Genomic DNA, 16,342 nt, shown 5'->3' with positions numbered 1-16,342 from the left:
AGTCGTGTCCATCCAGTGATCGGATGGTCGCCACTGAATCTTCATTGGTCTCCGGTTTCAATGTCTTAGTCTATAATATAAAAAACAACATAAATTCAATAAAATATTTTTAATCAAATTTTTAATAAATATTTTTTACATTTTTGTCTTCAGTTGATGTTTTTAAGGAATAAATTATTAGACAAATGACGATAACTATGACGACGACAATAATTATGACAATAACTGCAACTATAATATAAGGCATTAAACCATTTTTGTTGGTCGAGTCAGTTGTTTTAGCAATGATTTTGGAAGAATCGGTAGTTTTATCGGTGGTTTTGAACATTTCAGTAGACTTAGCGGTAGTTTTGAACGACTCAGTAGTTGTATCAGTGGTTTGTGTGACAGTGGTGTCCGATATGGTGGTCAACAATGTTGTTGTTGTTGTTGTTATCTTTTCCCACCAAATGTTTTTACAGTCGATGGCATACGGTTTGAGTTTGTATTTAGATTTGCACTGAAAATACAATTATTGAAAAAAACAAAAAAAAATATACCAAAAAAATAATAATAACAATAAAACAATCATTACTTTCGGTGACAACGTTTGGTTGAATTGTGTCGAACAATAGTATGGTTTTCCGTCGATATTAAAGAACAATATATAACCGGATCTATTGTTATGTTTATTGCCGACGACTAAGCCATAGTCGACAATAGCGTTAATCTTTGGCCAGAATTTGTTAGGTATATCGTCGATAAACTTTGGATACGAACAGTAATTTGATTTTTTGCATTCATCCGAATCTAATGTTTTATTTTCCAACAAATATATGAATTTTCCGACACCTTTGCGATGTCTGTCCATAACTATTATATAGTTAGACGACTCCTGTGGTACGGGACTGAATATAATTGAATCCGTGATATCGTATTGCAAAATGTATTCAGATTTCAATGGATTATCCGATCCATTGATGTTTTCCAAACATTTAATAACTGTTATTTCTATGTGTCCATTTAACTAATAAAAACATTTATATATATTTTTTAGTTAAATATTTGGAACAGAATCGGTATATGTAACCCATTTGTTGTTCAAGTTTTAAACGCTATTAAAATGATAATTTAACAAGTTTTACATACCAGCCCTCACCTCCCGTTCCTTCCCTCCACATACGCCACTTCCTAACCCTCTACACCCACCCTAACCTAACCTAACCTAAAGTAATTGATAGCATTTGTCATAAACTTAATGGTTATAACAACGCGCGTGAAATTTCAACAACAAATGGGTTACATATAACGAACTTTAGCCAAATATTTAATTGAATTAATTACAACAACTACTACTACTACTACTACCACTTTATACATACGATTGAAAGCTTAAGATCGGCAATACATGACATACAACTATAATTTAAATATAATTGATAATCATTTAGTCGATTAGTTTGTATAGTTTTAACGGCAAGTCTGGCCATATGTTTGTTTGTCATATTACTGTTTGTTGAATATCTATTGATATCTATTGTCACCAGTGGTTCATCAATACTATGATTGTCTGCCGCAATGATATCAGTGTTGTTAGGAAACGACACTTCAAATTGAAATTGTGGTGATCTGTATAACTCGCACATCATATAGACATCGGTATAGTATTCAGCATTTCGATGGTCGACATCCCATATATGATAGACTCGGATGCCATCAAACATACCAAATGGTGCCAATATATCGCACACCGACTGCTGTTCAGACCAATCCGTGGACGACATAGCAATTACAGCAAACAATAATAGCAACGAAATCATAGACATTATATACAATTATAATTATTGGCTAATCCGGAGTTTACGCACATTAAAAAAAATTGATTTTTTTCAACAGATAATTGTTAATTATGATCTAAAAAACATATATCCATCAAAATTATTGCGCGGAAACACCTAAAACCTAACTAAAATCTAATCTAAATACCTGAGCTCTCATAACATAATTCTACACTAATTATAAATAAAATAATATTAAACAAACATAAAGCGCGTGAATATAATTAACATTTATAACATTGATAATAAAATAGTATTATTGTCATTTCTTTAAAATACTTTTAAAAACACTAGTTGTCCACGCGGAACATATAACCATCTAATTTTATAGAATTTATAAATTAATTGAACCACAATAATAATGATTTTAAAACATAAATCGAATATATGAATGTTATTTAACGTGACAAACACTGATTCCGTAACCCAAGTACTGTATAGATTAGGTTAGGTTACCATTGAAAATTAGGTTAGGTTGCGGTTCGAACACCAGGTTAGGTAACGCGACAAACTGATTCCGTAACCCAAGTACTGTATAGATTAGGTTAGGTTACCATTGAAAATTAGGTTAGGTTGCGCTTCGAACACCAGGTTAGGTAACGCGACAAACACTGATTCCGTAACCCAAGTACTGTATAGATTAGGTTAGGTTACCATTGAAAATTAGGTTAGGTTGCGCTTCGAACACCAGGTTAGGTAACGCGACAAACACTGATTCCGTAACCCAAGTACTGTATAAATTAGGTTAGGTTACCATTGAAAATTAGGTTAGGTTGCGCTTCGAACACCAGGTTAGGTAACGCGACAAACACTGATTCCGTAACCCAAGTACTGTATAAATTAGGTTAGGTTACCATTGAAAATTAGGTTAGGTTGCGGATCGAACACCAGGTTAGGTAACCATTGAATAGGTTACCATTGAAAATTAGGTTAGGTTACCATTGAAAATTAGGTTAGGTTACCATTGAAAATTAGGTTAGGTTACTGATCGAACACAGGATAGGTAACGCGACAAACACTGATTCGGTAACCCTAGTACTGTATAGATTAGGTTAGGTTAGGTTCAAAATTGAAATAACATTGCTTTAAATTAAAATTGAAAATATATCAATAATTTTTTGGGTTTGTATTAAAATATTGTTTTTGGGGAAATGTGACAGACATACAAAAATCCAGATTATTATCTTAAAGTATTATCTTGATAGTCATTGACAACAATATTATTTTATTAGTTATTATAAATGTTTATATAGATCTCGCGCTTTACAATTGATTAATATTAACTTTTTTATAATTAGTGTATAATTATGTTATGAGAGCTCAGGTATTTAAATTAGATTTTAGTTGGGATTTAGGTGTTTCCGCGCAATAATTTTGATGGATATATGTTTATTAGGTACTAATTAACTAATTTCTGTTGAAAAAAATCAATTTTTTCTAATGTGCGTAAACTCCGTATAGGCCTAATTATTTAGACAATTAATATCAAAAACAACAAAAATTTATTATCTAATGAATGATTTATTATTTTAATGAATAAAAATCTGTTACAATAAGAATACAAACAAAAAGTATTCAAAAAAAATTATTTATTATGTTTTGTTTAATTTTGAATCTATAAATAAAACTAAACAATGAATTTATTATTATATTTGTAATTATGATTAATATTTGTGATTTTGTTTAGATTATAGATAAGCGCGTGTATTGATTGTATAAAAATGTTAATCAATTATATAAAAAGCATTTTTATTTTTTTTAGTCAAATCAAATTGAAACAAAAAATAAAATATTTATTTATTAGTAAACTATATCTAATTAATAATAATTAATGCTATTTAATTAAATTAATTAATTAAAAACAAATATATATTGAGTAGTAGTAATGGTATTAATAGTACTATTAATGTATAAATCAAATTATTAATTATTTAAACACAAAAATAATTCAGAAAATATAAACTAGAATTTAGATTTAAAAATAAAATACAAAATAATTAAAAAATAATAGTTTGTTTTAAAACTAGTTTTAACAAAAAAAAATAAGTTTTTGTTGTGATTTCATTTTGAAAGTTAACCCCCAAATAGTGTCTTCAATATTAGGCCTACTTTGACCTCTCGACCTCTTGTTGTTGTTGTTGAAAGTTGTGTCCATCCAGTGATCGGATGGTCGCCACTGCGTCCATATTGGTCTCCGGTTTCTATAATACAAAACAATTTTTTTTATTGTTTCAATAATACATTTTTTTCTGTTAATAAATTTTTTTTCAGAAATATTTTTTACATTTTTGTCTTCATTTGATTTTTTTGTGTAAAAAATTATTAGACAAATGACGATAACTATGACGACGACAATAATTATGACAATAACTGCAACTATAATATAAGTCATTAAACCATTTTTGTTGGTCGAGTCAGTTGTCTGAGCGGTTGTTTTGGACGTATCAGTAGTTTTAGCGGTTGTTTTGGACGTATCAATAGCTGTAGCATTGGTTTGGATGACCGTAATGTCCGATATGGTGGCCAACGATGTTGTTGTTGTTGTTGTTATCTCTTCCGGCCAAATGTTTTTACAGTTAATGGCATACGGTTTGAGACTGTCTTTAGATTTGCACTAAAAAAATACAATTATTGAAAAAAACAAACAAATAAATACACACAAAAAAATAATATAATAAAAAACAGTCATTACTTTCGGTGACAGCGTTTGATTCAATGGTGTCGAACAATAGTATGGTTTTCCGTCGATATTAAAGAACAATATATATCCGGATCTGTTGTTAAGCATATTTTTGACGAGAAAACCATAGTCGACAATACCGTCGACCAGTGGCCAGAGATCGTCGGGCAAATCGTCGATAAAACAGTTATGTTGTTCTCTGCATTCATTGAAATCTATTGTATTATTCTTTGCCAACAATTGAATGAATTTTCCGACACCTTTGCGATGTCTATCCATAGCTATAACATACGGCCCATAACTATCGGCTACGGGACTGAATACAATTGAATCGTTGAGTTTGTATTGCAAATTGTATTCAGTTTTGTTTGTTATATCCGATCCAAGCATTCTTTCCATACATTCAACAACTGTTATATCAACAGCTAATCCATTGGTCTAATAAAAACATATATATATTTTTTTGGTTTATTTTAAATTGCATTAAATACTACTACTACTACTAAACTGTATTTTATACATACAATTGGTCCGTTAAAGGCATTACATGATATAAAACGATAATGTATAGGTAATATTTCAATATCATCGATACCACTGGTTACTATAGTCTTGAGGGCCAATTTGGCCACAATATCTGTACTAAAGTTTGTAACCACACTGTTGTCAGATATTATCACCAGTGGTTCATAAGTACTGTTACTATTGACTGTCGGCTCAGTGTTGGTGGTGTTGGGAAACGACACTTCAAATTGAAATTGTTGTCCGAAATTGTTGTACATTTTATAGACTTCGGTATAGTTTTGGGCCAAACTATAGATGACATCCCATTCGTGATAGACTCGGATGCCTTCAAACAGACCATTTGGTGCCAATATTTCGCACACCGACTGCTGTTGTGACCAATGAATGGACGACAAAACAATTACAGCAAACAATAATAACATCGGGATATTCAATGTAATCATTTGGATTTAAACCACTATTTTGTTTTTTGTTGTTATCATAAATTATATCTTTAAATATCTATAACTAAAACTCAGGTATTGACAGAAAAAAGTGTTGTTTTTTGTCTATGAATTCAATCAATAAGTGAATACAAATTTACTCAACAAATAACCGTTAAATTACAGTTAAATTTTATTTTTATTTTTTTAAAGTAATCTATACTACACTATACACACATTTCTGTGTCACGCAAACAATTAATTTTAATGTGTCGCGCGATTATTAATAATTTTTAATTTATTAAATAAAAATTAATTAAATAAAATATATACTTTTTATAATACACTGTATATTATATAGTGCGTGAAAAGCATTGTTTAGTAAAGAGATTGATTGAGACTTATTGTAATAATACTGTATTATTATGTAAAATTGCTTTTATTATTAATTATTAATGTAATGTTAAATAAATCTTATTATTTGTTATATTTAAATAGTATTTTTTAAATAATAAAATTTATTCGTATGTTTACATTATTTTTTTTGTGTTTGGCTATTTCATATAAGCCTAATTCAATGCTACCCTTACTTGATATACTGATTGAGAGAGAGAGAGAGAGAGAGAGAGAGAGAGTATTGTTGCACGTGTTAACTATTGTATTTGACGATTGAATGTCATGTAATATTATGTAATTATTATTAGGACTATTATTTTTATCGAAACACTATTATTATTATATAAAATCATACAATCAGTTATACTGTATAATACCAGTACATACCTCTCGGGACAGTTCAGTCAAAGTGGCAAAAAAATAATAAGGCTTAGATTTTAAGGTAAAAAACAGTACATAACCCTGACGTTGGGTACCGTAATCATAGTCGACAATAGCGTCGACAAACCTAAACATAATTTGATTGAGTGTTTGAAATATTTTCGGGAATCGACAGCCTTGTCTACGGCACCGGTCATAAATGAATACCCGATCGCTGTCCAAATAGTAACACTTAATGTGTTTGGGGACAACATTTTTCCGGTCGATAATAATTGTATAGATTGTTTGGTTATCGGGAAATGGACTAATTATCAATGAATTAGCCATGAATTGGGCATTTTTTCTAAGCTTATCGGCCGGTGGTCTTAAACAATAAGTAGTCAGTGTCTTGTTTTGCTTATCCTAAATATATACTGTATATGTGTGTGTGTACCACAAAAATAGGGTTAGTATAGGTTAGTTTGTATAGTATGAGCGCATACACAGGTAAGGTGCCTGAAGTATACCTTATAGTAGACCTCACAATAGTATGACTCATAAAACTGTTTTCCAGTTCTAGATCTAGTCGTCCACTTGAATGCAAACCTATTGACAATACTAGTGTTGATACTATTGACTAAACTGTTTGAAACCAATTCAACATCAATCGGCCGGTTATTGTATTTTTTTTTAATTATAAATAACTATTACTTTAATTTAATAGATTGTAATATAATTTATTGTACATTTAAAAACATTTATTTCTGTACTTTAAGATAATTAAAAAAATTAGTTAATCATAAGTAGAAAAAATAAATAAGTTATAGATTTTATGATTACATATCATTTGTGAAATGATTTTTTGCTAATATAAAAAAATAAATACTGTTTTTAATACATTATTTTACATTATTTACAATCAATACTCGCGATTATCTATAATTTTTTAACGAAATCACAAATAAAATAATTACAAATAAATTCATTGTTTAGTGTAATTTGTAGATTCAAACTGATAACTAAATACAAAAAATAGATTTAAAAATTTTATTTTGTATTTTTTTGTATGTATTATAGCAATTGTGTTCAATTCATTAAACTAATTAATAACAGATACTAATAAAACTCTATATATATATATTATATATTAATTGTCTAATAATAATAATATTGTGAATATGATTTCAATGTATATCTCATTGATATTATTTGTTTTAATTGTGTCCACACATTGGTCACACTGTTTTCAAGACAATAACACCACCAATACTAACAACACCAATACCAATGACACCAATGCCAACAACCAGTCGGTGTGCGGTATGTTGGCACCAAATGGACAGTTTGATGGCATCCGAGTATATAATCAATGGATTCCTAAACCAAACTATTCAAATGATAACACAAGTTTCTATGCAATCTATAAAAACGGTTTGTCATTGATGTTTGACGTGTCGTTTCCTGAAACTGATAATAGTTTTGATGAACCATTGGTTACATTAGCTGACAATACTAATAAAATAAATGAAACCAATTTTATCGATATGTTTGGTTTCAATACTGTGTTCACGATTGGATTTTGTTATAAATATACGTAAGTTATCTAAATATTGTTATTTTAAATATTTTAATTACTATAATTTTAATACATATATTAGCATAAATTAATTGTTAAATTGTTTTATAATTATTTTATTTTAATTTCAAGGACACCACAAACAAGTCAATTGTTTTGTATAAATGTTTTGGACGAAAATCATTTGACAATAATAGTGATAAACCATTGAACATATCGACAGAAGTCGAAAGGACTAATGGTGTTATAATTAATCCCATTCCCGTCACTAACACTATAGCTACCTATGTTATCGTAGTGGACAGGTATGACAAATCTAAGGTCAAGTTTGTCAAAATAGAAGAATTAGAAAATAATATCATTGTCTATGATTACGATGAATGTTACCGACTATTTGGGTGTTGGCGTCCGGAGTTTATCCACGACATACCCGATCAACTCTGGCAACACATCGACGGTATTGTCAATTATGGCAAAAATAACCGACATTTAGGTTATCTATTGTTTTTTGCTTTTGCTAAATCAAAATGTTATAAAAATATTTGTAAATATTTTTTTTTAGAAAAATAATAATAATTGTTGTCTTAAATATTTTTAGTGCAAATCCATTGGTAGTCTCAAACCGTATGCCACAAACTGTCCGGCAATTTGGCCGAAAATCAATAAAACCACTGCTTTTACTATTAAGACCTATATATTGATTGCCGTATTAATAGTCATATTAATTGCTAGTATTGTTTTGGCCATTGATATCATCCGAATGTATTGTCAAAGACAACAAAACTGTATGTCATTTATAAAATAACTACGATTTTTAAAAAACCTGATAAACAAAAATAATAAGACTTTTTGAATGATTTATTTTTGTCGTAAAATTTTGAATGATTTATAGGAAATCTGGTATTTGATCGACACTTCGGAAAAATGTCGGCAAATCGGACACCAATTGATCATTACGTGTGAACAGTATATCGACTAATAGACGATGAATATGAAAAAATAAAACAACAATCGCAACAAAAATAAATGTATTTTAATAATTATAACTCAAAATATATTGTTTTTTTAAATATAAATTTTAATTTATTATAAGTATTATATTTGTCTTACATTTTATATTTTTTTGGTTTTCTTATATAATTTTATATAATTAACTGATATTATTTGTTGTATTAAAAGATTTCTATTTTTTTATAAATATTTTTTATATAAATTTTATCTGAGTTTTACTCAATGATAAACTATTGATAGAAATTTATATCTATTTAGTATTTAATATTAAGTTTTAAAATTATACTTTTTTTCTTAACATTAATAATAATAATAAAACAAAATAGACAAACAATAATAATAACAATATCGACATAACAAATATAATAATATAGATTTTAATAATAATAATAAATCTATATATATTTAAATCAATAAATAACAAATAAATCATATGAAATTATAATAATCTATTAATTACATTGTTATAGATTTAAATAAATACAAAATAAAATTATTTTTCCCATTACTTGTCTGTTAATAATAACGATTATTACAAACAACAAAAAGTTATTTAACTCACAAACAAAATAAGATAACATAATTGTCTACAATTTATAGTGAATATGACTATTACAATGTCTATATCATTGCAATTGTTTGTTATCATAATTATGTTCAGTCAATGGTCTGACTGTAATCATAACATGGTATGCAATATATTGGCATCAAATGGACGGTTTGATGGCATCCGAGTCTATCGTATGTGGATTTTAGAGAAGGAATCGGCTAATGATTACAAAGATTTATATCTGATGTATAAAAATGGTAATCAATTTGAATTTCAGTTGACATTTCCAACAAACAGTAGTCATGAACCAGTGGTAAGATTATTGGACAGCAGTAGTCATATAACTAATGTTAAAACCGATAATGTTATCAAATATGGCATCAAAAATACAACATTACATCAAAATAGTTATACATATGACTGTTCAGTATGCGATGTATACTATACTGTAAGTAATGTTTTGTTGTCTATGTGTGTGTGTGTGTGTGTGTGTCTATGTGTGTGTGTCTATGTGTGTGTGTCTGTGTGTGTGTGTGTCTATGTGTGTGTGTATTTGTGTGTGTATTTGTGTGTGTATTTGTGTGTGTATATGTGTGTGTGTATGTTTGTGTTTGTGTGTGTATTTGTGTATGTATGTTTGTGTATGTGTGTATGTTTGTGTATGTTTGTGTATGTTTGTGTATGTTTGTGTATGTTTGTGTATGTTTGTGTATGTTTGTGTATGTTTGTGTATGTTTGTGTATGTTTGTGTATGTTTGTTTGTGTATGTTTGTGTATGTTTGTGTATGTTTGTGTATGTTTGTGTATGTTTGTGTATGTTTGTGTATGTTTGTGTATGTTTGTGTATGTTTGTGTATGTTTGTGTATGTTTGTGTATGTTTGTGTATGTTTGTGTATGTTTGTGTATGTTTGTGTATGTTTGTGTATGTTTGTGTATGTTTGTGTATGTTTGTGTATGTTTGTGTATGTTTGTGTATGTTTGTGTATGTTTGTGTATGTTTGTGTATGTTTGTGTATGTTTGTGTATGTTTGTGTATGTTTGTGTATGTTTGTGTATGTTTGTGTATGTTTGTGTATGTTTGTGTATGTTTGTGTATGTTTGTGTATGTTTGTTTGTGTATGTTTGTGTATGTTTGTGTATGTTTGTGTATGTTTGTGTATGTTTGTGTATGTTTGTGTATGTTTGTGTATGTTTGTGTATGTTTGTGTATGTTTGTGTATGTTTGTGTATGTTTGTGTATGTTTGTGTATGTTTGTGTATGTTTGTGTATGTTTGTGTATGTTTGTGTATGTTTGTGTATGTTTGTGTATGTTTGTGTATGTTTGTGTATGTTTGTGTATGTTTGTGTATGTTTGTGTATGTTTGTGTATGTTTGTGTATGTTTGTGTATGTTTGTGTATGTTTGTGTATGTTTGTGTATGTTTGTGTATGTTTGTGTATGTTTGTGTATGTTTATGTTTGTGTTTGTGTGTGTATTTGTGTGTGTATTTGTGTGTGTGTGTGTGTGTGTGTGTGTGTGTGTGTGTGTGTTTGTAGTTAATTATAGATATATTAATTTATTTTTTTGAAATATATATTATTAAAAGTCAACCAAAAATACAACTGTCCTAACACGATGTATCGATTCTAGACAACATTACATTAATATGCAATACACTATCAATGATGTTATCCTATTTAGTCCCGTTCCTCGACTGCAATCAAATTATATTATATCAGTTAACAGATATAACAAAAGTAATGTCATGTTTATCTATATATTGGATAATATGGTAATGCATTTCAATGAATGCCAACAAAAGATGTGTTTGTATCCAAAATTTATTGATGATATACCCGACAATCTCTGGCAACTGGTCGACGGTATTGTTGATTATGGTATCGCCGGTGACAGCGGTGGCGACCACAACAGATCGGGCCATATATTGTTTTTCAATGTCGACTCCGAGCCATACTATTGCAGTACACCATTCAATCAGAATCTGTCGTCAAAAGTAATGATTTAATTATTATATAATTTATAATTTTAAATATGTTTTACTTACAAAAAATTATTTTAAGTGTAAATCCATAGATAGTCTAACACCATATGCCACACATTGTTCAAACATATGGCCCACAAATTATAATCGGATTATCTATTATATATTGATTGTCATCGGAATTATCATATTTATTGTCATTATTATAATGTTTGTACTAATTATCAAAATGTTTTTATCCAATACTAAAAAGTCAATCAGCAGATCAACTATTAACTTATCAAAAATATAAGTTATTATTATTATTATTATTAAATATTATTATTTCTTTAAACTTAATTTATTATTAAATTACATTTTATTCAAATAAATACAAATATATGAATTGTATATATGAATTATATTAAAAATTTATCCAATAAAATAAGGATATTAAAATAAATTACATATTTTTAAAAAAAAACTCTACAAATTAATGTATTTTTGATTATTTATTTATTTATTTATTGAACTAATTATATGAAATAATTTAATATTATCTGAATTTTTTACGATTTTTTTTGTATTGTATAACATTTGCTATTAAATATACAGTACTCTTATTTAGTTAAGATACTTATTTAGTTAATTTATCATTAATTAAATTAATATTAATTTTATAATACAAACATATTATGACACGCGCTTTCCAATTGTAATAATAATTATTTTAAAAAATTTGATTCAAAATCAATTTAATATTAATATATAATTATATATAAGATATTACTAATATAATAATAAGATTATATAACGGATTCAAATTTATTTATAGATATATATATATAACAAACAATTATATAATTTTTTTTGGTTTCAGTTGATTTTGTGTATATATTTATTGTACAAAACAAATGAATTCAATGACGATTTGGTTGATATTGTTTGTTCTCATTGTTGTTGTTGTCATCCATTGGTCTGAATGTCAGTATTCGCATGTCTGTGACGTTATGGCACCAAACGGTCGGTTCGATGGCCTACGAGTCTATCATCGATGGGATACGGGATACCCGATGGGTGCCGACCAATACACAGATTGGTCCGAATGGCATGCAGACAGGTATCACATGTATAAAAATGGCAAACAATGGCAATTCAATGTCAGTATGGATGCGGCCAACAATAATGGCCAACCAGTTGTGACATTAGTGGAAAATAGTGTAACCGATATGAACGCCAGTATTGTCGTCCGATACAGTATTAACAATGTTTGGTATAGAGATACCAGTACTGCCTATAAATCTATATTATGCGATGCCTATTATATTGTAATACATATATATAATATATTATATAACAATAACTATGAACTAGTTATCTAACTATATATATATCTATAAATCTAACTATTTTTTTAAGGATCGGTCAGAAAGTATGATTAAAACCCAGTGTACATCTAAATTATGGTCAAACATTAGTATTGTTCAATACCCGATCACCCATAGTCTGATATTTAATGCCATACCAGCAAACAATACAGTCTATGCTATAATTGTATTCAAACTAAAACATGTAACACGTGAAGTCAGTTATTACTACTATATAAACGATAAGCGAATGTATTATACCGGATGTCAACCTCTGGACTGTTGGTTCCCGAAGTTTATCGATGACATACCCCTCGAACTCTGGACAAACGTCGACGGTATTGTCGAGTATGGTATGGCTGGCAGTGATGGCAAATCGGGACACATATTGTTTTTTTCGATAAAAGGAAAGCCCTATTACTGTAGTACACCGTTGAATGAAGAGCTATCACCAAATGTAATGTTGTCTATAAACTGATCTGTTTTTTATCAATTATTTTTATTTTGTTTTTTTTTTTAATAATAATTATGAAAAATTTCATATTTTAGTGCAAAATTGAAGACAAACTAACACCATATGCCACTAATTGTCTAAACATTTGGCCCAATGCTAGTACAACAACAACAACCACTACGACTACTACTACTACAACACTAGCAACTACTACAACAACAACATTGTCGACTACCGGTGCCGCTGATAGTACGACAACAACTCAAACAACTACTATCCCTACTGTCACCACTACTAGTACTACCAGTTCCGCTGACAACAACTCAAATATCTCCCAAACCAGCACTGAATCTACCGGTTTATCCGATGATTATTTCATTTACATTATAGTAGCGGTCGTCCTAATAGTGGCCGTAGTTGGTGTCAATGGTTTGCTAATATGTATTGTTTGTTGCCTGAAATCAAAACCAAATAATGATAACAAAAAAGTTAATATAATTTGTTATTATAATTATTATTATATAACTAGTTATTATAAAATTATAGAATTAACTGAAAATTATTTTTAAAACAAATTAAAACATTTGTTTTTTTGTTTAATTATAGAAAAAGAAATTTAAATTGAAAACCAAAGGTGACATTAAACCGGAGACCGACTCCTCAGAGGAGGCACAGGTAGGTCTCGAGAGGTCAAAGTCGGTTGAGAAGACACTATCAAGAGATTTATGAGAGAGAGAGAGACCAATAAACATAAAATTTTAGATTAGATTTTTATTTATAACAAAATAATAATTATTATTATTATATACAATATTTGTATTTTAAACTAAATTGTTTGATTTAAATGTCTATTATTTTTATTTTATTTGTGTTAAATAACTTAAATAATTTAAATTTAAAATAAGTTACTTTACTTTTTTTCAATACAACAAATAATTTAGACTTTTTTTGTCATTATCAACATTCAATATTGACATTATCTATCATATACCAACATTTATATATATATATATATATATAACGTATAATCTATATAATCTTATATAATCTATAAACCAATAATATATAATCTATACATATATTTATCGATGGTTTGTTGTATAATTGAAAATTGATTTGTAAACCCTTTAAGCAAATCCTATTGATTGTGTCAATCGTTTTGGAGTTACAGTGATTTCAAGCACTTTATCATTCCTTATGACTTTCAATTCAATCGGATTCATACCATTTGATTGAATTGTTTCGTATAAATCATCGACAGATACGACAAAAACATAATTAATTGTAATAATTATATCAAATTCCTTAAGTGTTTGACTATTAGTATATAAAAAAAATGGAAAAATCAGATTAAAACAAATTATTATTTGTTAGTATTTTAGTTATATATTTTAAATATTTTATAAATAAATAATAATAATCTTTCAAAACTAACAACTCATTCACAATACTGTCCATTGGTTTGATGACATTCCACACTATTATACAACTGTCTAATAATAATTCATTTTTCTTTATATTAGGGAACTTTCGGTCCTCTTTATCGGCCATTAGTTTATATTGTTTACTACAGTAGTCATTACAATACCAATAGATCTCAACACCCAATACTAGTTTGTTAGTCTATTTATTTTCTAATTTTTCTATTTTCGTCGAACAGTTTATTTTAAAATGTGAAAAACTTAATAAACTTTTAATCTCAGGATTTCCAATTGATGACTTTAATAGTTTATCATCACTTAATAACATTACTACAAAATTCAGTAATTTATCTGTGCTTAATATTGATATTACTGTCTATTCAGATCAATCAATTATTGAATTTTTGCAACCTTTAAACAAATTAACTAATCTAATTGACTTTACATTGAATGGCTGGTTTGAAGAAACAACCTGTGTGCCATCAATTATTGTTAAACCCTTTAAAAACCTTAAATACTTTACGTTTAACGGTTATCAAAACAAATTTTCTACAGGGTTTTTCAATTATTCTATACTAAATTATATTACTAAATATTGCCCTAAAATTGAATATTTAGATATAGATTTTATATTTGCTGACACTAAAGACCGTCGTTTTTCATTTAATAGTGATTTATTCAAAAATCATAAAAAGTTTTATTTCAATAAAAGAAAAAGAACTTTTGAAACCTTTTTAAAGAATTATAATACCGGTATAAGAGGACTGGTTGAGTTAATAAGTAAAACTAAAATTGCATCAATTACTTTAGTAGGCAATTTTAATTTAAATAGTTTTACTAAAAAACAAATTCTCCGATTAGTCAAACATAATAAAACTAAACTTTATTGTTTAGAATTAAATAATTATAGAATTATTTAAAAATGTCTCAACCCAGTACCAGTCACAATTATGACGAGGACTGTCCATTATATGAGGATCATAGACCAGAAACACCCAATCCTCCTATATATTTACCCAAAAATCGCAAACCTTATGATAATTTAATAAGGTAATATAATCGAAAATATAACAAAAATTATATATTAAGACGAGATATAGACTTTGGAACAATTAAAGTCGTTGTGAGCAAAAATAATGTTGTTTATTATCAACAATTTATTTTTGGTCCTCGAAAATCCTCTATTGAAAACAGAGAGCCTATGATATTTTTAATTTGTTCATCTCATAGCCCAAAAAGATCTCTTATTTATAAAATAAGATCTGAATATACACTATTATGTATACTTAATTATTATAAAATTAATATGTTACCTTTTAATTATATAAAACCTAAATATTCTATTAAATTAACCGAAACCATTAATAGTCAAAAATGGTTAAAACGTAGTGTAACAAAACGCTATATTTGTATATACTGCAATTTATTAAATGAAAATGGATATTACTTTACTAACCATATTGTCGACGAAATTAATAAGAATGAGATCACACATTTGTGCAACAACAAGTGTATTTTAATGTGTGAAACACATGATCACTGGCATAATAACAACCAAATTTGCAACGCAGAATGCAAACTATTTTGTCTTAAAAATAGTTTCGCAAAAACTTTGGAAACTACATGGCTTCCACAATTCACCCGTAATCATTGTGTTAATAAATTATGTATTTATTGTCTCAAATTAACCGATAGTAATGAATTATTAAATATATTAAAAAGTGAAGACATATCAAATGTTTTAAACACTTTCTATAACCATATTAATATGAAATCAGTGTTGTGTTTGTTGTGTCGTGCG

At 27.9% G+C, this 16,342-nt stretch overlaps 2 protein-coding genes across 2 annotated transcripts; one reads left to right on the top strand and one right to left on the bottom strand.

Moving 5' to 3' along the window:
* Positions 1-3,899: 3,899 nt before the first annotated feature.
* On the bottom strand, positions 3,900-4,803 carry LOC128956553 (uncharacterized). The gene is made up of 3 exons (XM_054302276.1): positions 4,510-4,803; positions 4,102-4,431; positions 3,900-4,018 (listed from the first exon to the last, which is right to left on the bottom strand). The coding sequence occupies exons 1-3, from the start codon at positions 4,774-4,776 to the stop codon at positions 3,923-3,925; spliced, it is 693 nt and encodes a 230-aa protein (XP_054158251.1). The 5' UTR covers positions 4,777-4,803; the 3' UTR covers positions 3,900-3,922.
* Positions 4,804-12,183: 7,380 nt separating this feature from the next.
* On the top strand, positions 12,184-13,852 carry LOC128956546 (uncharacterized). Its single transcript, XM_054302268.1, has 4 exons — positions 12,184-12,627; positions 12,719-13,123; positions 13,216-13,608; positions 13,727-13,852. Exons 1-4 carry the CDS (start codon positions 12,214-12,216, stop codon positions 13,847-13,849), a joined length of 1,335 nt encoding a protein of 444 aa, XP_054158243.1. The 5' UTR covers positions 12,184-12,213; the 3' UTR covers positions 13,850-13,852.
* Positions 13,853-16,342: the final 2,490 nt, after the last annotated feature.

Source organism: Oppia nitens, unplaced genomic scaffold (assembly GCF_028296485.1).
Source record: "Oppia nitens isolate AA-2021 unplaced genomic scaffold, nextdenovo-longstitch-racon4-pilon3 scaffold30_pilon_pilon_pilon, whole genome shotgun sequence".
NCBI classification, from domain to species: Eukaryota; Metazoa; Arthropoda; class Arachnida; order Sarcoptiformes; family Oppiidae; genus Oppia; species Oppia nitens.
This window is presented reverse-complemented; position numbering and strand designations above follow the sequence as displayed.